Source organism: Dromiciops gliroides, chromosome 2 (genome assembly GCF_019393635.1).
Source record: "Dromiciops gliroides isolate mDroGli1 chromosome 2, mDroGli1.pri, whole genome shotgun sequence".
Classification (NCBI taxonomy): Eukaryota; Metazoa; Chordata; class Mammalia; order Microbiotheria; family Microbiotheriidae; genus Dromiciops; species Dromiciops gliroides.
The window spans coordinates 92,318,481-92,343,803 of NC_057862.1; the positions used below are offsets into that span (position 1 = coordinate 92,318,481).

The 25,323-nt window shown below is 36.1% G+C and overlaps 1 protein-coding gene across 2 annotated transcripts in view; it reads left to right on the forward strand.

The window, feature by feature from the left end:
• Positions 1 to 25,323, forward strand: part of CACUL1 (CDK2 associated cullin domain 1) — an 86,691-nt gene that overhangs the window by 13,938 nt on the left and 47,430 nt on the right. For both annotated transcript variants that reach the window (XM_043984559.1, XM_043984560.1), the window contains exon 3: positions 2,389 to 2,491. In XM_043984559.1, the coding sequence (XP_043840494.1) occupies positions 2,389 to 2,491 (103 nt within the window). The remainder of the gene's footprint in view (positions 1 to 2,388; positions 2,492 to 25,323) is intronic.

The following is a 25,323-nucleotide window of genomic DNA, read 5'->3' on the forward strand; positions in this document are numbered from 1 at the left end:
TTCTCTTTCAATCTGTGCTCCTACTAATAATTACTTTGTGATTATATTCATTTTCCAAAGATTTGTTGTCTTTTACAAATATGGCTTAACTTCCCTTCTTCCTTAGTTAGTGAGACCTATGGTAGGTACCTTTTAATGTTTTGATGTTCAGTTCTCATGTGAAATTAGGGAAAACTATGTAATTCTTTGCCAGGAGTACTTAGCATGACTGCTGTCAAGGCACCTTCCTAGCACGTTGTGGAGAATGTAGAGCTTCTAAGATTCTGGATGACTTGAAAAAGAAAGGTGGTTTTATAGCCACAGCTCCTGTTGTATAATGTATCTGGTTTAAAAACAAGTTGGATGAAAAATTTAATAGGTATTTTTCACTTTACAATTGCTTTACAGATATAGAAGTAAAGTAATATCCTGCTTATCTGGAAATCAGCCCCCTCTACCCCAACTTCTGCCCCACCCCATTTCAACCATCTAGAATGTTGTTAAGAACGTAGATATGAGTAAAAAGAACTCACAAAAATTGCTGCCACAATTGAACAAATATTTACTAAGCAACTAATTACTATGTTTAAGGTGATACAAAGATGAAAGAAAGTCCAATATAACCCCTTCCAACAAGGAGCTTATAATGAGGGATATATGCCACGAACACATTAATAAACATTTGAATGGGGGAGAGGCATATACCGAAGGACCTAAGAGATTTAAGTGGAAGGGCTCATTTTTAGTTGAGGGATCAGGGAAGACTTCATGGTGGAGTTTGCATCTGAGAGATCTTTACAGGAATGGAAGGATTTCAACAAGGCATAGAGTGAATCATCCAGATAAATATACAGAGGTTAAGGGTCAATTAAGATTAGGGAATAGTAAGTAATCCAATTTGAAGCTGAGACTGTATAAAGGGTTAGAGTATGAAATAAGATTATAAAAAGGTTGGATTTAAGTTATGGAACGTTTTAAATTTCAGGCTGAGAAGTTGGTATTTTGCTTGATAGCCAGTGGGAACTCCCCAAAGGCTTTTGAGCTGGGGGGTGAGGTGATCAAATTACTTTGTCAGGGGATGGAGGATGGATTAGAGAAGTGAGTGGTGGGGGGAAAAAAGAGGACTAGATAGAAATTTACTCCCATTTTTCTGAGATAATATAAGGGGTTATATTAGATTGGTGGCAGCTAAAGTAAAAGGAATAGTTGGGATAACTATAACTATTGATGGGGTTGAGTTGACAGGATTCCTCAACTGATTTTATGTAGGGGATTAAGAAGAGAAGAGACAGATGACTCGTAAGTTTAACCTTGTTGAGAATAATAGTGTCATTAATGGGAAACTATGGAAATTGGGAGGAGGGACATGAGTGGAAGGGGAAATGATCAGTTAGTTTTGTAGAAATGCAGTACTAGAATTTATGATCATGTATTTTTCTCTCTGTGAAAAGTTTGCTCTAATTCTGTTGTCCCTTCTCAACCATGCTTGTTAGAACTGCATATAGTCTAGTTTCCTGACTCTTTACAGTTTAAAAGCAGTAAAATAGAATGGTGGGATAATGGAGGTGATGGACAGTAGTTATTTCTAGCAACCATGATAGCTGACAGTGCTAGAAAAACAACAAAAAGACAAAACAATTATTAATGCACAAATAGTTACTCATTTTCATGAGTTCAAATCTGGCCTCAGACCCTTACTAGCTATATGACCTTGGGCAAGTCACTTAACCCTGTTTGCCTTAGTTTCCTCCTTTGTAAAATGAGTTGGAGGAGGAAATGGCAAACCACTCTATTATCTTTGCCAAGATAACCCCAGATGAGGCCACAAAGAGTGGGACATAACTGAAAGACTGAACAACTCTACTCAAGTCCAGAGCCAGTGCTTCTTCTGTCCCCAAACACTGCCTTCTCATAAACGGCTGCACATTTAATTTGTAAAGTAGAAAAATATAGTAACTTTTAGGCTGCATATTGGTTGAAATGGGCTTTGGGGGAAATGACAGTTAATTTTGGAACAGAGATTCCTAGCACTTGTAACTACTTGTTTGAATTTAAGTGCATTTTTCTTTGGAAACAAACATTTTAAGATCATGCTATGTTCCAAGAGTTTGTAACTTGAAGATTGCTATTATAATGGTTGACATCCTCTACTAATCACAGATGCTGTTCTAGTACTGTTGAAAGGAGAAAGTATGGTTATGCACAATTGCCAACATTTTTTATGAGTGATAATATAATCTCAGATTTAGAAACATTTTAGTGTAGTTGAAAGTTGTTTGAGGGCAAAAGGCAAAGCCTATTAGGGGCCAAAGTGTATTTTCTTTTGGCTACAGTCCATTTGCATAGTTGTTTTAAATTGAAGTTGCTGTAAGTGTCTCACTGTTAAGTAGTTTTTTTGTTTTCCTGCAGCTGTGTGTATAAATGTGTATGCCAGCAGCACTCCGAACAGATGTATAGTGATCTGATTAAAAAGATAACTAACCACTTAGAGAGAGTCTCAAAGGAGCTGCAGGTAAGGAATTGCTTCATTTTTTCTCCTCAACCTGTTGTGAATGGTATAGCTTGTATAGTATAGCTTTAGGGAAGTATTCATTTAACAGTTCACAGTTTAAGCCTTTCAAAGTTGATTAAATCATATAATTTTTAGTGGGGGGATGGGCATTTCTTTTTAAAAGTTGAGCTAAAAATTGGGATGGTTTTTATATTGTTTCTCCTTTTTCCCATTCTGCCTCCTTCCCCATAGTCCAAAGTGTATAATAGGACCTTAAATGACAACATTTATTGCTATGTCTTTTTTTTTGGTGGGGCATTGAGGGTTAAGTGACTTGGCCAAGGTCACACAGCTAGTAAGGGTCAAGTGTCTGAGGCTGGATTTGAACTCAGGTCCTCCTGAATCCAGGGCTGGTGCTTTATCTACTGTGCCACCTAGCTGCCCCCCTGCTGTGTCTTTTTAAATTTAAAAACAAACAAACAAAAGATCCCCACCAAACCTAGGTAGCTAGGTGGTACAGTTGATAGAGGGTTTGGCATAGTTTAAGTCTAGCTTCAGACACTTACTAGCTGAGTGACCCTGGACATATCACTTCTTGTCTGCTTCAGTTTCCTCATCTTTAAACTAGGGATAATAATAACACTTTCCAAAGTTTTTGTGAGGATCAGATGAAATATTTGCAAAGTACTTTACAAACCTTGAAGTGCATGAAATGATGTTAAGTAAAATAAAGAGAACCAAAACAATTTACACAATTACCACAATAAAAGGGGAAAAAATGCTTTGAAAAAAAGCTTCAGAACTCTTACACGACATTGTGACCAATCATGACTTCAGGAGACTAACAAAGGAGCCTGTTAACTGCCTCCTGACAGAAGGGTAATAAACTACATTTTTGTTGTTGTTTAAGTCTTTCAGTCATGTCTGACTCTTCTTGACCCCATTTGGGGTTTTCTTAGGAAAGATATTGGAGTGGTTTGCTATTTCCTTCTGTAGCTCATTTTACATATGAGGAAACTGAGGTAACTAGGGCTAAGTGACTTGCCCAGGGTCATAAAGCACAGCTAGTAAATGTCTGAAGCCAGATTTTAACTGGAAGATGAGTCTTCCTGACTTGAGGCCTGGTACTCTATCCACTATACTGCCTAGCTGCCCAAGAGGTATAGGATAAGGTGTACATTTTCCAAACTAGGACTCTGTGTTGATTTGTTTTCCTTGACTACTTATTTGTCAAAAGGAAAAGTTTCTATTGGGTGGGGATGAGATAAGACAGTGCAGTGGTTCTCAAAGTGTAGTCTGGGGACCCTTGAGATCCCTGAGACCCCTTTCAGGGGGTCCTCAAGGTCAAAGCTATTCTCATAATAATACTAAAATGCTTTCATTTCTAATATGATAGATATTGTTAGATATAAGCCACATAACTTTGAAATCTATGATCTTTAAATCTTTCTTATTTGTCATTTGTTTTGATGTAATAATCTACTATATTAATCTAAGTCAGGTAGACCTCAGATCAAATTTCCACCTTAGACACTTACTAGCTATGTGTATCCTAGGCAATTCAAGCAACCTCCCTGTTTACCTTAATTTCCTCATCTGAAATATGAGGAAACTACACATCCTCTAAGGTCCTTTCCAACTCTGAAATCTATGATCCTATTTTGTTTCTGTGTACCCATTTGTTTCCACTTCTTTGGTACAATCAAAAATATTGTTATAAAATTTTTTTGTATATATGGTCCTTTATTTCTTTGGGGTACATGCTTAGTAGTGATAGTATGGGGTCAGAAGAGTGATTAATTTTAGTGATTTCTTGGGTATAATTCCAAATTGTTTTCTAGAATTGTCACCAATTTAAAGCTTCACCAACAGTGTACGCACGAGGATGCCTGACCTCCAAAGCTCTTCTGACATTTGGAATTTTCCTCTTTTGTCATCTTTGCCACTTTGATTTGTATGTGGCAGAATCTTAATTGTTTTTAAAATTTCAGTTATCCTAATTAGTCATTTGGTGCATTTTTATGTGGTCCTTGATAATTTACATTTTCTCATTTGAAAACTGTCTATTTTATATCCTTTGTTTATTTATCCATTGGGTAATTAATCTTGTTTTTATATGTTTCTATCAATTCCCTTATATAGAATTATCACACCTTTATCAGATATATATGTTACAAAGATATTCTTCCAGTTTACTTTCCTTCTAATTGAATTCCATTAATTTTGTGCAAAAGTCTTTTAATTTTATGAAAATGGCCAAGTAAAATTGGACATTTTATCTTTTGTGACCTCCTCTAATTCCCTTCCCTAATGTTTTAATAATATGAACTTTTATATTTAGATCATATATCCATTTGGAGTTTATTGTGATTTATGGTAGCTAGGTGGTGCAGTGTGATTAGAGGTAATGTGGTGCTGTGGTAGATATAGCATTGGACTTGGCATCAGGAAGACCTAAGTTCATGTCCGATCTCAGACACTTAATAGCTGTTCAGTGATCCTGGGCAAGTCACTTAGCCGCTTTCTGCCTCAGTTTCTTTATCTGTAAAATGGGAATATTTTTATCACCTTTCTCCCAGAGTTGTAAGGATGAACACAATGCCTGGTAACTAGTTGGTGCTTAATAAATCCATCCTCTCTTCCTTCATCCCTCCCAACTTTTATGGTATTTTGAAAATTTTTAAAAATAAGTTATGACTTGCTTTCTCATTTTTTATTATTTCCTGTGTTTGGAAAACATTGAAAATCTTTACTTAAATAAAATTTAACTGAGCATGATATATACAGTTTCTCAGAGAGTAAGTTGGAGGAGGTACTCTGCTGTGAGGAGTCCACCTAGACACTGACATTTGTTTTTACTGCTACCACCATGAAGTTTTGAGTGATAGAGTCAGGTACTATTTTTTTCCCCAGTGCAGCATAGTAATTTAACTTTCATTTGTCAGCAGTTTACTGCTTCATAGCTATATTCCAAAGTTGAAGGCTGGTGAGGAAGCATTTCAGCATTTGAAGAGGAAGCCAGTGTACTGGAGCAAAAGTGTTAACTAGCATTTTTTTGTCTGTAGTTGGTGTGGTTGCATACCTAGGTAGGGCATAGCCACCAGGAGGAGGTAGCCCACCCCAGCATTCTACAGGGTTTCTACATTGTTGATGGGCTGTCCATATTCTAGGGGCCAGGGAGGAGCTCACCTTTAGGGGAGCTTATGGTTATGTGTATGTGTATCTGTATTTGTATGTATGTGTATTTGGGGGAGGGGATTTGTGGGTAGTGTTGAGTATCCTGTAATAGTATTGTTAACAGCCTCTAAATTTCCTCTCCTGGCAAAACATGACCCACCCATTCTTGTTATGTTTCTGATTCGACCATTTCCATTCTCCTGATTATCTCTAGGGCCTTCATTTTTTAGAAAGGAGGTAGCCTTACAATTCTGTTATTCCTTCTATTTACTTGCCCAAATAGCCACTATGGTCTTAAATTTATGTCAACTATAGAAGGCTGTTGTTTTTTTTTTTCCTACAGCTTATATAACATGTTTTTCTTTTAGTTGTTTTGTACTATTTTTACTTGATTGGTGGAAATTCTGTTTATAATAGCTTTCAACTTAATTTTAATGAGAATGTTGGCTTTTATGACTATTTAATTTTTTTCTTATAGCAGCAATTTCTTATACTTCTATAATATAAACTCAATAAATTTGTTTCCCTGGAGAAATATCTTAATATGATGGTCAAAATTGCTGCATTTCTAGGTGTCAGTGAAATATTTCAAAAACAATATGTGCTTCTTTGTATAAAAAGTTGTAATTGAAAAATCCTAGGCAAAAAGTGGTTTGACATGCTTTCTTTCTTTCTTTTTTTTTAAAGTGAGGCAATTGGGGTTAAGTGACTTGCCCAGGGTCACACAGCTAGTAAGTGTTAAGTGTCTGAGGCCAGATTTGAACTCAGGTCCTCCTGACTCCAGGGTTGGTGCTCTATCCACTGCGCCACCTAGCTGCCCCATGACATGCTTTCTTATGAAGTCTGTTTGCAGAAAAGTAAAATTTCTTGCTTTATAGTTGTTTGTCACACTAGATGCACTTATATATTGTTATTCTGGCTGTTGAATTGAAACTTATTAAATTCATCGTTAGATTACAGTGTCTCTGGGAGTAGATTTACATATGTGTGTGTGTATCTGTGTATTAAAATTTTAAAAATAGAATTTAAAAATTCTTACAGTTAGATGGCACTGTGGTACCATATAGTCAAACTCCTCTGAATGGTACCCTTTTGGAAAGATACACGTTCTAAAGGCTTTCTTTTCTTGAAAAGATTTTAGATTATCAGTATCTCAAAATAACTTATTTGTGCTTTTTCTTTAAATCATTGTGGGGATTTGACGGTTACTTATTCATTAAATGTTTATTATATTATTTGATTGCTTTTAGAATTATCATGTTCATTTTTCCATTTTCCAAATGTTTCACTTTGAAAATTCAATTTTAGATTACTTTTCATAAAATTGAAAATTCCATAGCTTATGTTATTTGGGGCTAGTATAGTAGTATAAGGAGCACATAATTAGAAATAAGGAGACTTTGATTCTAGTCCTGGCTTTTCCACTACCTGGTGTGTGACCCTTATGCAAAATACTCTCTTATGGGTCTTAGTTTTTGCTTCTATAAAATGAAGTAGTTAACTAACCTTTAAATTACAGTCTTGTTCTTAAAAATTCTATGCTTGAGTATTTGGTTAAGAAATGATCTTAATAAATTCACATTTATATAGTGCTTTAAGGTTTACAAAAACTTTGCTCACAATAAATTCATGAGGTAGGTTGACCAAGTTGCAAATGAGAAAAGTGACTCAGAGAAGTTAATTTATTTTTGAAGCATCAAACAGTAAGAATTCAAACCCAGATCTCATGACCTCAGATTGAACACTTTTTTGCTGAAGTGTGCTAAGTTGACCTTTGCGTGATTAGCTTCGTATATATACTAAGTTTTCTGTTCTCTAAAAACTTAGACATTTTATATAAAAGACCTAAAGGCAGTTTCTCTTCTCTGTCTTTATGCTACTGTCTATGTGTCTCTCTTCTTTATCTTCCCTCTTTTTCTGTCTCTTCCCTCTGTCCTTCTCAGTTTATGTTTCTGTGTATTCTCTCCTGTCTCCACTCTCTTCCCTCTCTCCATGTTTACCAGAGCATTTTTGAGGGGGAGAGGAAATGTGAAGAAAACAACCTTATTTTCCTATTGACTTAGTTGCAGCTCTGTTTCTTTGCTTTCAGCACTCTTGTTCCAAAATAAGGAAGAGGGTTAGATAAGAATCGAAATTGGATCTACAGTGTATCACCCCCTATCTGTGTCACGTTGGGCAGCACTTAGTCATTTCGGCATGTAGGCTATATGAACTCACTCATTCTTGCTCCCTAAAAACATTTTGTTGGAGAATACCAAGCATTGAAACATTAAATGAATAGTCTTGAAATATCACTCTAAGATATTACCAGTTTGCCCAAGCAAGGGTTTCATATTTTCCTTGTATAGATTTCTGCTAAACTACCATTTATGTATTCCATAAACATTACATTGAACCTTTCTTTTTGTAAACTGAGAAGCATTGTCTATTTGACGTTTAAAATTTGAGTGAATAAAGAGAGATTTGACTTTAGTATCTTGCCCTGTAGAGGTCATAACATACTAAAGCTTTGTAAAAAATTTTAAAATCTGTAATCTGTTTAACTATTGAAGCTACTGCAAAACTCCAGTAAATAAACCATTAAAGTTATTTTTCAAGGTATATTGGCTTACTACCTCCTTGCTAGAGTTTTTAAGATAGGCATGGTTTTGTTACTTGTTTTGTAACATTTCTTCATAAGTGTCAAGTAAAATAAATGTCATTGTTGAATTTTGAAAATTTTGAAAATCTGCCTTTCGCCAAAACTTCAAAAACCTTAAAAAAATTTTTTTTTTGTGAGGCACTTGGGGTTATGTGACTTGTCCAGAGTCACACAGCTAGTGAGTGTCAAATATCTGAGGTGGGATTTGAACTCAGGTCCTCCTGACTTCAGGGCTGATGTTTTATCTGCTGGGCCACCTAGCTGCCCTCTTTAGTCAAAACTTGAAGTAGCTATCTTAAGAAAATACTAATTTTGCTTAAGAAATCAGTTTTATTAGGAGACATTAGAGCAGATGGGGATTTGTAAGCATTTCATGTTCACATTATTGGGAGTAATGAGTAAAAATGAAAAATATAATGTATTATTTAAAATGTGCCTATTTATATCATCTTTGTTGCTTTGGTATAAAAAATCTATTCCCCACTCATTGTTTCCTTGTAAAAAATACTTAGTTAAAAAAATACTTAGTTATATTTTGTCATTTATTCTAAATCCACACTATACATAGCAGGATAAAGGTGATATGGCTACTTTCTGTCACCTAAACAAAAGTTAGAATAGCTAAGCTATAAAACTACTATTTAGGAAAATTAAATGATGAAGACAGTTTAATCACAATGGGGATTGGGGGCTTCTTTTATTTTTTTGTTAAGATAATATTTATTGGTTTCATTAGAGTATTTTTCAAATTTATTATGATCCATTTTCTAGTCTTGAAAGTGTATGTTAATACTATTTAACAGAGATGATAATTTTTAAAAATAGGTTTTTTAATATTTTTCAAAGTACATTTATTGATATTTGTAAAGATGAATCTGGAGTCATGGAGAAAAGGTTGAATTATGTTAATTATATTATTTAAGGAGATAGTAAAGCATATATATGCTAGATTTCCCTTCAAGTCAGTTTGTTTAATACATTTTCATGATTAAAGATAAAACTTTAGTTATCTGGGAAATTAAATTATGTGGGACACTGTGTTCTCTGTAGAAATATTTTTTTCTTTTTCCTTTGGGTGCATATGTATATGTCATAAAAAATGTGTGGGCAAACAGTTGACCTCATGTCTGAGGTTGATGTGCTTATGTTGTACCAGTCTTTGCTATTTGAGGACATGGGCTTATTTTGTCCTCTAAAACTACTGTGTTAACTTCAGGCTCCACGGGTTTCTTAATGTAGTAAACTTGAGGACATTTTCCTCTTGAGGTAGCATTTTAAAATTGAAGTAAAAATCTACTCCTTTCATGGCACGTGGTTGAAAAGGTTGGCTGCTGATGCTGCTGTTATGGAAGTTTAGAGATTGAGTTAGTTGTTAAATGAAACACCAGAGGCTTGTATTACTTTGGAATAGTTCCCCTGCCCCCCCCCCCCAGAAAGTATATTAAGCAAATTAATAGCTACTTTAGTGACATTTAAAATTAGGTTTTGTAAAGAAAAAACAGTTTTTCATATATCATTCTAGTATTTTGCTATACGGTAATAATTCAGATTTTTGTTTGGCTTAGATTTTATTGCATGGTATTGGTTCTTTTATAGTAGATCATTGTTTTATTTCTTTTAATACCAGTTGTTTCAAGTGTTGTTTACAGAATGTGTCACTTCTTGCAAATAAGTTTTTGTAACCTGCTGTTGCCTGCCTACCATCAAGAAGTGTCATAAAAATTATGGTAGCTATATCTGACTAGAAGAGGAGTGGTTGTCCATAATTTAGTGAGAATGAGATACAACTGGTAGACAGCTAGATAGAGTGCTATATTTGGAACCCTCAAGACATTAAAGGAAGAATAATACTTCATTGAATTGTACAGATTCTCCTTGGAGAAGTTAAAAAAACAGGAAAAATTGTACAGTATGCGAAGGCATAGAGGAGTTGTAAGGCCTGCATCCGTGGGAAAAGATAGAGTAGATGCCATACTGATCTTTTATTTTATGTTATATGATCTATTGAAATCATTTAGTAGAACCACAATATGGAAATTATCAATTTATAATAATGATGATAATAGCTAGCATTTGTGCTAAACAAATATTATCCCATTTAATCCTTACAATAGCCTTATATTTTATAGTTAAAGAAACTGATAGAGACAAAGGATAACTAAGTTGCACAGCTAAACAGCTAGTCATTTTCTGAGGATTTATTTGAACTTGGGTCTTCCTGCTTCTGAGTCTAGTGCTTTATCCATTGTGCCACCTAGCTGCCTTTTATGTTTTATAATTGTCAGTTATAATCAAATTTACATTTGTATGGACAATTATAAAAATACATATTTAGGTGACAAAATGACAATCGTTTAGAAACTGGTGTTCTTTGACTCTTGATTTTGCTTGACTGCCGGTGACCTTAGGTATTGTAGAATGAGGGAGTTAGATTCAGTGACCTAAAGTGACCTAACTCTAAATCCATAATCCTAAACTTGTTTACGTTGAGTTGCAGATAACCATTTCATGAACTACCTTGATTATAATGTCATTTCTTTTGAATGTTTTCTCCTTAATATTTGTATCGTTTTGTTTGCCTTGTGTCACTGAATCTTATTTTAGATATGACTTGTGGTGAGGATCTCCTAATTCTTACATTGAAGATCAAATGTCTTAAAGTGTTGAAGACTTTCTGATAGTTTAATCATTTGCATTTAATTTTCTCCTGTATCTTTTTCAGTCTTGTGCTTAGAACACTGGAGTTAGAAGGCCTGGCTTCTACTTCCATCACTTTTGCTTACTACTATTTCTCCTTTTACACTTGACATTCCAGCCAAATTGTGCTATTTTTTGTCTTCCGACTACATCCCAACTAATATTTAGTTAGAACAGTTAAGTTATACTTCCTTTAATGCATTTGCCAGCTGTTCTGAGGTTTAAATTAGATAATGCCTATTAGATAATTAGATAACATATTAGATAATGCACTTTTATGCTACAAAGTTATATTATTAGTTGAATATATAAACCCCCCCCCCCCCCGCTAATTTTATAAACTCCCTGAGAGCAAGGACTGTGAATTATCCTTGGATTTCTCAAGTGATAAATTGTACATAGTAGACATTTAAATGTATGAGTTTTATGTTAAAGGAGACCTCATAGTTGTAATTAGCTAAGTCATTCTTGTAATGTTAACCTAGTTGAAAATTTTGAGAACAGATTACATAGGTGTGTTTTTAAAAAAATAGTTTAGGTATTCAGGTTCAATTAAAAATAGAGTAACTTGGATTTAAATATACTGATAGAACTGTCTTCTGCAAGAAGTAGGCAATAATAAAAATGTGTTGTTTGTTGGTTTTGTTGTTCATTTTTAGCCTCTCTGTAATTGCTTCATCAAGCCTAGAAGAGACAGGCATTTTTAATTAGTGTTTTGTTGAAATTTGCTACAGTAGTTCTCTGGAAAGTTGTTTTGCAGGTTGTTGCTTGTAATATGACAAGCATTAGTTTTGTTACTTTGTAGCAGGGTCCTGAAACTCCTTTTTGCGTGAAGACAGGTCTGTGTTTGAATGACTTTTCTTGCTTGTTACATAGGATCATAGACCAGTGAGGGACCTGGAGACAAGATCTGGTCCAGCTCCCTTTAAATAAGAATATGGATGGAGTAATTCAGTTGTTAGTTTTCATTGTGGTCTAGGTATGATAGTGACATTATAATTGATTTCAAAATAGGGTATTAGAATGCAAATATATGGACTGGACTTGTGATTTTATTGGTATGGGAAACTCCCTCTATCAGTGTGGATCAGCAGCTTCTCTGAAACCTTTCTTCTAAGAGAGTGACCTAGAGTTCCAAGAGGTTTAATGGCAACCAGAATGTTAAAAGGTAGAACTTTAGCCCAGTCTTATCTCTCTTTCCTTGCCCTCTCCCCTCATTAAGAAAGCAAGAAAACAAAACCTCTTAAAAATATGTGTAGTCAAGCAAAACAAATTTCTCCATTAGCCACTTCAAAAAAAAATATTCCTCAATCTATAGAGTCCTAGAGGTAGATAGCATGTTTCATCATGAGTTTTCTAGAATTATGTTGAATTATGATCAGAGTTCCTAAGTCTTGCAGAGTTAGTTGTCTTTATAATATGTCCATATTGCTTAAAAATTATTTTCCTGATTCTGCTCACATCCCTATATTAGTTTATACAAGTCTTCCCAAGTCATCCCCTTCCTCATTTCTTAAAGCAGAGTAGTATTCATCACATTCATATACCATAATTTATTGAGCCATTCCCCATTTGATGGGTGCCTTTTTGGTTTCTAATTCTTTGCCATCATGAAAAGAGCTGTAATGAAAATTTGTGTACACTTAGAAGCCTTTCCAAAACAATTTAGGGGTGAAGCCAAAATGTCTGTAATGGTTATTACTATTCAATCTAGTGGCAGACATGCTACCTACCTAGCAGTAAGACAAGAAAAAGAAATTGATCTATCTACTAGGGGCACAATTGAGTAGTTTTTGGAGCACAGTTCCAAATTGTTTTCTAGGATGCCTGGACCAGTTCACAAGTGTACCAACAGTGCATTAATATACTTGTTTCTTCTCACCTTTCCAGCATGTCAGTTTAGCCAATCTGATGGGTGTGAGTAACTTAGAACTGTTGTAGTATTTTTCTCATTGGTGATTTAGAGTATGGCGATCAAGAGCTTGGATTTCTTCCTCTGAAAATTGCCTCTTTATATCCTTTGACCCTTTATTAACTGGGAAATGGCACATGTTGTCATAGATATGACTTAGTTCTCTACATATCTTAGAAATTAGACTTTTATTAGAGAAATTTGCTGCAAAGAATTTTTCTCAATTTCCTGTTTCTTATTTTTGCTGCATTGGTTATATTGTACATTGGTATTGGTTATAATGTACATTCTTACTTCATCCCTGATTATTTCAGAAAGGCCTCTAGCTTATCCACATTACAGATTGTTTTAGCTTTTGGTTGTAGATGAGTGCTACTTATTTTAAGGGAAGCTCCTTTTATTCCTATGTTTTCTAGTATTTTTATTTTTCTATTTATTAATTTTTTCTTTCAACAAACATTTTATTTTCCATTTACATGTAAGGGTAGTTTTCAACATTCATTTTCATAAGAGTTCTAAATTTTTCTCCCTCCCTCCCTCCCTCCCTTTCCTCCCCCCTCCACAAGATCACAATCAGGTTATATATGTACAATCCACAAGTGTTCTTTTTATCAGTTCTTTTTATAGGGGTGCATAGTAAGCTTCCTCATTAGTTCCTTGGGATTGTCTTGAATCATTGCACTGCTGAGAGTAGTCAAGTCATTCACAATTACTCATTGAACAATACTGCTGTCACTACGCACAATGTCCTCTCAGCTCTGCTCACTTCACTATACATCAATGTTCATTAGTTTTTCAAGGTTTTTCAGGGATCATCCTGTTTGTCATTTCCTGTAGCACAAGTCCTTTCCACTACAATCATATAACACAGCTTTTTCCATCATTCCTCAATTGATGGACATTCCCTTGATTCTCAATTCTTAGCCTCCACTAAGAGTTGCTATAAATATTTTTTGTACAATTTTTCCCCCTTTGCTCTTTTTCATGATTAGTATTGTTAACTGTTTCCCTTCCATCCTATTCCCTTCCCCATTTTCTTTCATCCTATCACTCTTCAAAAGGGATTTGCTTCTGTCTGTCCCCTCCCCCACTCTGCCCTTCCTTCTTTTGCCCCTCTCTCTTTATCCCCTTCCCCTCCTATTTTCCTGCAGGGTTAGAGAGATTACTCTACCCAATTGAGTGTGTACATTATTTCCTCCTTGAGCCAGTTCTAATGAGATTGAGGTCTTTGAGCCAATTCTGATGAGTGTTAGGCTCATTTACTACCCAGATTAAACAGATCACTCCACCCAGTTGGGTGTGTCTGTTAGTCCCTCCTTGAGGCAGCTCTGAGTTTAAGGTCTTTGAGCCTTTTCTGATTAGTGTAAAATTCATTTACTGCCCTGCTCCTCTCCCATCTCTTCCCCCGCTCCATAAGCCTTTTCCTATTACTTTCATGTAGGATTTCGCTTCTGCCCTTCCCCCTCCCCCAATGAATTCCCTTCACCCCTTAATTTAACCCTAAAGATGTTATCATCTAGCTAAATGACACAGTGGACAAATCATCACCCCTGAACCCAGGGGGATCCCAGCCAAAACCTGGCCTGAGACACAAGACAGTTGCCCACTGTACAACCCCAGGTATGTCCCCCAGCTCCAATTTTTTTTTTTTTTTATGGTTCTCTAGGGTCTTGCATTTGAAAGTCAAACTTGCCATTCAGTTCAGGTCTTTTCATCACAAATATCTGAAAGTCGTCCTTTTCATTAAAGTCCCATTTTTTCCACTGAAAGATTATGCTGAGTTTTGCTGGGTAGGTGATTCTTGGTTGTAATTCCATTTCCTTTGCCCTTTGGAATATCATTCCATGCCCTCCGGTCCTTTAATGTAGAAGCTGCTAGATCTTGTGCTATCCTGACTGGGGCTCCACAGTACTTGAATTCTTTCTTTTTGGCAGCTTGCAATATTTTCTCTTTGACCTGAGAGCTCTGGAATTTGGCTATAATATTCCTAGGAGTTTTCCTTTTGGGATCTCTTTCTGGAGGTGATCGGTGGATTCTTTCAATTTCTACTTTAGCTGCTTCTAGAATTTCAGGGCAATTTTCCCTGATAATATCTTGGAAGATGGTGTCTAAGCTCTTTCCTTGATCATGGTTTTCAGGTAGACCAATAATTTTCAAATGATCTCTCCTGGACCTATTTTCCAGGTCAGCAGTTTTTCCCAGAAGATATTTCACATTGCACTCTATTTTTTTTATTCATTTGGATTTGCTTTATTGTGTCTTGGTTTCTCATAAAGTCACTGGCTTCCATTTGTTCAATCCTTATTCTTAGGCAATTATTTTCATCAGAGAGCTTTTGTACCTCCTTTTCCATTTGACCAATTTGACTTTTCAAGCTGTTGACTTTTTTCTCATGTCTTTCCTGCATCACCCTCATTTCTCTTTCCATTTTTTCCTCTACCTCTCTAATTTTATTTTCAAAGACCTTTTTGATCACCTCTATGGCCTGAGACCAATTCATATTTTTCTTGGAAGCTTTAGATATGGGGGCCCTGATGTTGACATCTTCCTCTGAGGGTGCCCCTTGGTCTTCCTTGTTACTGAAAACTTTGTATGGTCCTCACCTTTCTCTGTCGGCTCATCTTGCCTTTCTTTTACTTGACTTTTAGGTCCTTAAAGTGGGGCACTGTTTCCAGGCTGCAGTATCCCATGCTTAAGAAGTCCCAGGTGGTATGATTTAAGGAGAATCAGGTTCTTCCCTTGCCCGGCCTGTTTCCTGGTCTTAGATGACCCCAGACCAACTTGCCAATCAACCAGCTTTGTGTGTTGTGGTTGTTAGCTCCGAGGACCCTGTGCCCCTCCCCCACCCGGGCCACTTCTAGTCCGGCCTACCACCTGGTTCTCAGCAGGGTTATAAAATCTGAGTTCTGCCTTAGCACCAGCATAGACCCCTGTAGTCTCTCCCCTGCCCAGGGCTCAGCCCACTCACTAGACTGTGAGCTTAGTTCCAGATGACACTGGTGCTTCAGCTGATTCAGAGGTTCTGGGGGTCTTCTTCTCTGGTGAGGCCTTCCTGGGACTTGATCTGTGTCAGGGTGACTGTGGGGTTGGGCTCGACTCCTGTCTCAGCACAGCAGCTCCCTCCTTCTGACCTTCCAAGCCATTCTTGGTTAGAAGGTGATTTCAGCACATTCTTCTGTGCGTTTTGCTGCTCCCAGCATTTTCTTATGACCTTATTTGGATGTTTTTTGGAGCAATTGTGTCATGAGTTTGGGAGCTCACTGCCTTTCCTCTGCCATCTTGGCTCTGCCCCTCCAGCTCCAGTATTTTTAATAGGTATCTATATTGTGCCTTGTCTAGAGCTTTTTTTCTGCATGTTAACATAATCATGTGATTTTTGTTGTTTTTGTTCTATATAGTTTTCTTTCTCTGTTTTGACTCTCCTTGATTTAGGTATCAAGAACATTTGTGTATAATAGAAAGAAAATGAAAAGAACCCTTCCTATTTTTTCAGATAGTTTTTGTAGTATTGTAATTAGTTGTTTTTCAAATGTTTAGTAGAATTCACTTTTAAATCCATCTGGTTCTGTGCTTTTTTTTTTCCCCCTTAGGAGTTCATTATTCTCCCTCTTATTCATCTGTTTTCTCTTTCCCTAACCTTTTTCTCTCTCATTTCCTTATTGGGTAAAATGTATTTTTGTGCATGTGCATATGTGCATGTGTGTATTCTTCCTTCATCTTTCCCTCCAGTTCTGATGAGAGTGAGGTTCAAATGTTGGTCTCCTCCACACTCCCTTCTTGTTGTATCGACTTCTACTTGTGTATCCATTCATGTGTGATAATTTCCCTTAATCTTCCTCTCCCCTATCCCAGTGTAGTTTTTTTTTTTTCTTGGCCTTTCTAGTTTTCTTTTAAGATCATCAAAGAATAACAATCACTCCCAGGCCCTCTGTCTAATTAGATGGAACATAAATAATTTAACTTTGTTTAGCTCTTTATGATTATATGCTCATATTTACCTTTTTATACTTCTCGACTCCCGTGTGTCAGATTTTTTTTTATTCAGCTCTGGTATTTTTATTAGTAATGCTTGGAAGCTCTCTATTTCATTAAAGATCCATTTTTTTTCCCCTTGGTAGGGATTATACTCAGTTTTGTGTAGTAAGTTATTTTTGGCTATAAACCTAGACCTCATTTTCCATCTCTCTGCTCTTTCAGAATGACTGCTGAATCATATGATTTGTGATTATATGATTCTGACAGTAATTCCTTGAACTCCTTGAATTCTTTCTTTTGGGTTGCTTGTAGTATTTTTTTTTCTTTGACCTGTGAGCTTTGGATTTTTGTAAAAAGATAACTATTTACCTCCTCCCTGCAGGGAGGGATTTCTCTCCTAAAAATCTTATTCATTCATTCATTCATTTATCTATTCACTCACTTATTTATTTATTTTTGTGGGGGCAGTGAGGGTTAAGTGACTTGTCCAGGGTCACACAGCTAGTAAGTGTCAAGTGTCTGAGGCTGGGCTTGAACTCAGGTCCTCCTGAATCCAGGGCCAGTGCTTTATCCACTGCTCCACCTAGCTGCCCCTGGGATTTTTTTTAAGAGATGTCTCATGTAGTCTTTAAATTTTGACTTTGTTCTATAATTCTGTGAGATCTAGGCAATTTTCTTACATGATTGCTTGAAAGATGATGTGTAGGTTCTTTTTTATCTTGGATTTCAGGTAGTGAATTTCTTAAATTTTTTCTCCTTCATCTGTTTTCTTGATTACTTGTTTTTGCTGTGAGATAATAAACATTTTCTTTTTTTCATTCTTCTGCATTTAATATTTCTTGATATCCGGGGGCAGCTAGGTGGCGCAGTGGATAGAGCACTGGCCCTGGAGTCAGGAGTACCTGAGTTCAAATCTGGCCTCAGACACTTAACATTTACTAGCTGTGTGACCCTGGGCAAGTCACTTAACCCCAATTGCCTCACTAAAAAAAAAAAATTAAAAAAAATATATATGTATATTTCTTGATGTCTTATGAAGCCAGTTTTTCTTTGGGCAATTCTAATTTTTAGTGGTTTATTTTCTTGGATAAGGTTTTGTATTTCTTGTTACACGTTCTTTTCATTTTTTTCCCCCATGGTTCTCATTTTTTTTCTCTCTTCCACTCTTGTTTGATTAAAAAAAACAAAAACCCCTTTTTTTTAGTTCCCCTTTTGAATGTTTGCTTTAACGCTTCCAGGAATTCTGGTCTTGTGTCCAAAGTATGTTTTTCTTGGAAGCATTACTTGTAGATGTTTTAGAATCATTCTTCTTAGTTTGTGTCTTGAGCTTCCCTATTGTCATAAAGTACTCAGTTGGTGGGATTTGTTTGTTGTTGGCTCACTATTCCAGATTACTTCTTGACTTTGGGACTTTATGTCAGGGTTGAGCTGTGTGCTGGCATTGGGGGGGGGGGGGATGTCTTCCTTGAGCTTCTATTTTCTTGTGTTCTTATGCTGCTTTCACAGCTTAGGCTGGCAGTCTGTAAGCTTTCAGTCCTTCCAGAATGATGTGTTCCAGAGTGAAGTTGGGTCACTGTCCTCCTGATATGAGTTATATGTAAGTTCTTGACCCAGGTTTGAGTTTGTCAACATATTCTTGGTTGGCAATTTTATTAGTCTACTACTAGAATCAACTACTTTTTGCCCACTGGGAGGCTCTTTTCGTTCAGAGTGAGCTTCAAAATTCCCTTTGGTTTGAGTCTTTTGCCCTTATTATTCCACTACAAATTTGAGCCTGGACTGGAGGTTAGAACCAATACCCCCATCCCCAATTCTGATCTACCCCATGATCAGAGCCACACAGCTGCTGTTTGCTTCCAAATTTGTTCCTTGCCTGGTATACAGGTAGGGCCTGCTAGCAACTATTTCTGTCATTGTGAGGTGTAGATCCTTTCCTCTAAATCTGACTTGTAACTGGATAGTGCTACCATATGGAACCTGTTAATGCACCCTGTGCTAATCCAGGGATCCCATGGAATCTCTTCCTGCCTTGGTGATTCCCACCCTGGTGCCCAGTCTCAGCTCTCTTTTAGTCCCTGAACACTGGAATGCACTAAACACAGTGCTGTTCTGCCCAGACCCTGTCCCCGGTGGCCAAAGACCCCTTTATGTGTTTCCCTAAACCTACCTGGACTGGAAGATGACTCATTGTGACTTCCTTTTTTTAAAAATTAAAAAAAAATTTAAAAAATTTTTTTTAAATTTTCAGCAACAAACATTTTATTTTCCAGTTACATGTAAGGGTAGTTTTCATGTGACTTCTTCTTGAATTTTCCCATAAGGATTTAGTCTAGTACATTTTCTGTACCTTTATTGGGGACATTTGGTGAAGGAGCTAGTCTGTTATTCTTCCTGATATCCCACCATCTTGACTCTGCCTCTGAACACAGTACAATTAGGCTGGAATGTAAAGTCCATGAAGGAGAAGAATATTAGAGAAACTTGTATTATAAATTTGGGCCAGAACTTTGGAGGATCTTGCATGCCAAGATCAGCAGGAGTTTATATTTCATTTGGTAGGCAGTTGGATACCAGCAGAAGAAATAGAGGTAGAGTGGTCAAATAGATGAATCTGTTTGAAATCAAGGGAATAGAGGGAGATCAAGGAGTATTGGGTGGTAGCAATGTCAGTTGCTATATAGAAATCATTAAGGATGAAAATAGAAGAAAAATTGCCATTGGATTTAGTGATAATAAACTGATCAGTGATCTTGAAGATGGCTGTCTCTCTTTTTTTAAAGTATTTTATTATTTTCTAGTTACATATAAGGATAGTTTTCAACATTTGTTTTCACAGGATTTTTAGTTCCAATTTTTTTCTCCCACCCTCTCTTCCCTCCCTCCTCCCCAAGATGGAAAGCAGTCTGATATAGGTTGTATATGTACAATCACATTAAACATATTTCTACATTAGTCATCTTGTGAAAGAAGAATCAGAGCACAAAGGAAAAACCTCAAAAAAAGAAGGAAAAATTAAAAAAAAAACAGTCCAAAAGTAGAAACAGTATGGTTCAATCTGCTTTCATAATTCACAGTTCTTCTTTTTCTGGATGTTGAGAACATTTTCTATCATGCGTTCTTTGAAACTGTTTTGGATCGTTGCACTGCTGAGAAGAGCCAAGTCTATCCCCATTGTTCATGTGAAGAGCTAAGTCTATCCCCATCGTTCATCACACAGTGTTGCTGTTATTGTGTACAATGTTCTGGTTCTGTTCCTCTCAGTCAGCATTATTTCTTGTAAGTCCTTCCAGGTTTCTCTGAACTCCTCCTGCTCATTGTTTCTTACAGCACAATAGTATTCTATTATATTCATATACCACAATTTGTTTAGCCATTTCTCTATTGATGGGCATTCCCTCTATTTCCAATTCTTTGCTACCACAGAGAGAGCTGCTATAAATATTTTTGTACATGTGGGTCCTTTTCCCTTTTCTATGGTCTCTTTGGGATACAGACCCAGCAGTGGTAACACTGGGTCAAAGGGTATGAATAGTCCATAGCTCTTTGGGTATAAGTTCCAAATAGCTCTCCAGAATGGTTGGATCAGTTCACAGATGGCTGTCTCTTAATGGAAGCCAATTGCAAGAGGTTCAGCATAAAATCAGCTTCTTTCCCTTTCCCTAAAAGAAAATAGCAGTAGAACTCTATCATATTCAGTTGGTACTTATTATTTCTAGATACTCTCCAAGTTATGATCACTGAACTTTTGAAGCAGTCAGTTCAATGTGCTGCTTTCACCTTTGCTCTTTTTGCCTTTCTCATGATGTCCTGGGTTTGATAGTACAACCTACATGGTTGATTAGTAGTAGTGGTAGTAGGGATTTTATCATGTTTGTGCAGTATTCTCTCCTAAACCTTACCTTTGTTTTTTTCATAGGTATACATCTCTTTTAAATCTTTCTTTTAACCCCTGTACAGTTTTCTTAGCCAAATTCATTCTGTCCCTGCCATAGCAAAGTGGTAAAACAATTCAAACAAAATAAGATGAATAAATTATTTTTGAACTGTTAAATTTGAACACTCTGAAATTAGAACAAAAATCTCACCTTAAAAATATTTATATGTAAAATGTATTTCTTAAGTGGGAGCAGATGGGAACAAAGCAAATTGAAAGATCAGCCACTTAATCTGTTTTCCTTCATTTTACCTCTTGATTGCTTGAGGACAATTTTCTTCAAATCTATTATACTGACAAAAGTGATGAAAGGCCATTTGACCTTGTGTAGGGAAGGTTATTTCAACTACATAATGGGGCATATTGTTTAGGGAGTAGAAAAAATTGCAACTTAAAGAATTGCTGTATCCTGTGATTTACTGTTTTTACAAATGGCATTGTATCCTATTTAAGAATGTGTCAAGCTATGTGTGTGTTTATGTGTGTGTATTTTATAAAAGATTTTGATTAACAGTAAAAAATGATTAATTAGGTAAATTAAAATACTAGGTTAATACAGTATGATTTCTTAAATGTCAGTCTTTTACCATGTTTTTTTTTTTTGTTTGTTTGTTTGTTTTTGGTGAGGCAATTGGGGTTAAGTGACTTGCCCAGGGTCACACAGCTAGTAAGTGTTAAGTGTCTGAGGCCGGATTTGAACTCAGGTACTCCTGAATCCAGGGCCAGTGCTTTATCCACTGCGCCATCTAGCTGCCCCTTACCATGTTTTTTAAGTAGTGAAACATACAAAGCAAAACTATTCTCAGCCATTTAAAAAACAGTAGCTTTATGTTGTATTGGTGATATGTGATACAGTATTTGAACCATAGAATTTGGGTTCAAATCCTGTCTCTGTTACTTAGTACTTGTGTGTGACCTTGGTTCATGTCATTTTACTTCTCCAAGCCTCAGTTCACTCATCTGTAAAAATGAGTTAGGTTTTACTTCTGAGATTCCTTCCAACTTTAAATCTATACTGATATCCTTGTGAATCACATTTCAAACTTCCCAGTATGAATGCAACATACAGCATATTTTATTTGACGACCCTCCATATCATTAAATGAAGCAGCACTCATTATGTCTTTGATCGTAGCATTTTAGACATAGAGATTGACTTCAGATCATTTGATCTACTCTCCTTATTCTGTGGATGAGGAACCGATGTTTTCAGAAAATATGTCTGGCTCAAGGTCAGAAGCAGAGTCAGAATTCTAACCCAGATCTTATTGTTCCAAATCCTGTGCTTTTCTCGTGTGTAGAGTTAGATTGAATAGACAGAAACCTCATGACTCTATATCTTCCCTCAAAACCAGAAAGTATTAGCAGGTAGAGAACATGATCAGTACTAAGTAATATCACAAAAAAATGAAACTGATAACATTTTAAGGCACAGGAGAAGGCTTGTTACAAATGTGTTGTTTGGCTGTTTGCATATAGATGGACCACTGTCTTTTTAGACCAAATACCAGAGTTATTAAAAGAAAGAAAAACTAATTGAAAATATATGGCATGCAATCGAAATAATTTAATCTTAAACTGTATAAAATATTTTATAATGAAAAATGAGTAATGGACAGCAGAAATGATGTTGACAACATATCTAATTTTACACAGATATTTAACCTACCTATGACAGGGAGACTTAAAATAGTCTTAAAAAGTCACCTTAAGGGGCAGCTAGGTGGCTCAGTGGATAGAGCACGGGCCATGGAGTCAGGAGTACCTGAGTTCAAATCTGGCCTCAGACACTTAACACTTACTAGCTGTGTGACCCTGGGCAAGTCACTTAACCCCAATTGCCTCACTAAAAAAAAAAAAGTCACCTTAAAAAAACACTTGACTCATCTGCCAAGTGAAGGGAGGTAATCAGAGATAACATCATTTATAATATAAACAGATTCATAAGATATTACAAATAATGATGTATTTTACAAATACTAAATAAAACAAATGCAAACAAAGATAATGATTATTTTTACAACTAATTATATTGGGTAATTATAAATAATTGCCACATGAAGCAGTGGAAAATAGAAGCAGTTTAAAGAAAGCTTGGCAAGAGATCCAGGAAAGCAGGGTTAACCTGAGGATTTTTCTTTCTTTTTTTTTTTTTTTTTTGCGGGTCTATGGGGGTTAAAGTGACTTGCCCATTGTCACACAGCCAGTAAGTGTCGAGTGTCTGAGGCCGGATTTGAACTCAGGTACTGTTGAATCCAGGGCCGGTGCTTTATCCACTATGCCACCTAGCTGCCCCAACCTGAGGATATTTAAGTGTACTTTTTTTTTTTTTTTTTGGTGGGGCAATGGGGGTTAAGTGACTTGCCCAGGGTCACACAGCTAGTAAGTGTCAAGTGTCTGAGGCCGGATCCGAACTCAGGTACTACTGAATCCAGGGCTGGTGCTTTATCCACTGCGCCACCTAGCTGTCCCCCAACCTGAGGATATTTAAAGATGAAAATGGAAAGTGGACAATAGCCAGGAGAAAAATGGGGAAAAAAAAGGCAAAAATTTTTACAACAGTTTTCACAAGTAAGGACAATAAGGCCACTGTACTTGAACTCTAATATAATACCATATGTGCTTATAGAAGAGGTAGAGATGACACTAGCAAGAACAAAGATGGGAAGATCATCCACTTAGGACCAAGTATACATAGATAACATGAGCATTGAGACAGAAGGTACTGAAGGTTCCATTCACTTGGTATCTAAAGAAAGGAAAATATTGATGGTGTAGTAAAAATTCTTGAAATTTATTAATACCAAGAAGAGACAGCCAAGAGAATACTAACAACTATTGACCTATATTATTGTTTTACCTAATGTGCAAAATCTTTGAGTCTCATGTACCAAAGATATCGTGAATGTTAGGGTATTAGGGAACAGGCAGACTTTCCCCAAGCTATGTTCCACTCTGTATCACATCTTTATCCTTCATCTTCATGGATTTGCTTGAATGGTGTAGAGAATACAAGATCCTACTGTGCTTATTGTGGATAATGAAAAAGCTTTTGATTGAGTAGAAAAAACACCATGCTAAATGCTCTCTTCCAATAATTATATGGCATAATCTTTTCAGATTTCTTGGAAGGCATAGTAACAGAAATAACTGTTGAATGACATTTTGATCATAAACATCAGGCAAAATATAAAACAGGGAGATAGATGTATGACGCTCTGATTGAGGAAATATAATCCAGCATTTGAAAAGGGATTCCCTGTGGATGGTGAGGTCCTCTAGATACTTCTGTTTGTGGATTATATTGTGTTGTGTTTATTAAGTTCAGGAATGTTGTAAAGCCTTCTTGGAAAACACCTATAAATACCCAAGAGTTTGGTCTGGTCAGCCAAATGAGAGAGACCAAGTAGATAAACCATAGCTGTTTAGATTGACTTTCAATTGAGGTGGCAATTGATGGACAGGTTTCATAGCTTGTCCATCAGTACATATATCTAGGATAGATGGTATACATGGATATTAAACAGGAGAGAATGGGCTGGATTGCCTTCATGAGGTTGCAAAGCTTCTTTCATGATAGCAAGATTTTCCTGGAAGCAAAGACTTGTCCTTTTAATACCAGCATTCTACCATCTGTTATTGGTTGAGATGTGGAACAGTCACTGAGAAACTGAAAATGAATAGCAAGCAAAGGGCAGTGGAGAAGTGCATGGAGAGTGTGAGCAGTTTGCAACATGGAAGCATTGGGCTGATGACATGGTGACAGTAAGGTGTAATAGATGTCAGTGTTCCACTGGTATTCTTGAGATGTCAGGAGAAAGGGAGAAAAAGGCCTCTCTTGCATGTGAGGTAGACACATGTCTAGCACATGTGGACAAAAGTTGAACAGAATGAGTAGACATGGATAGGTTATAATTTCTATCACTAGAAGCACTATCTAAATTATTATAAGATATATTTCAGTCTTGATAATTGTTAAAATATTTAAAGACAAGTTTTGTCAGTTTGTTGCTGATGTGCAATTATTACTGGATTCTTAGAAAAGGGTTTATTTCTTAGCTGTGATTCACAACCCTTTCATTTAGTGGTTTTTGAATAATTGTACAGAATGAAGAGTTAAAAGTTAAGGAAGTATTTTGATATTTTGCTCAGGACAAAACATACTTTAAAAAACTCAACTCTTAAGTTTTATAGTTTTTGTTAAATCTCTGTGAAGAATAATAGTAGGAAGTTCAGTAATTTTTACCTATTTTTATTAAATATGCATTTTAACCAACCATCACCTTTTAGACATAGGAAATCACCTATTTTTGTTAAATATGCTTTTTAACCGACCATCACCTTTTAGACATAGGAAATGACCTTTCATTCAATGGAAAATTATTAGAAAAATACTAGGTATATTACCTAATTTCTCAGATTTTTCTTCCTCTCAGTTTTGGACCATTCATTTATTTCTCTGAATATTTAGTATTGTTTGCTTTTTAGAGGACAATATTATTACTAGTATACATAGT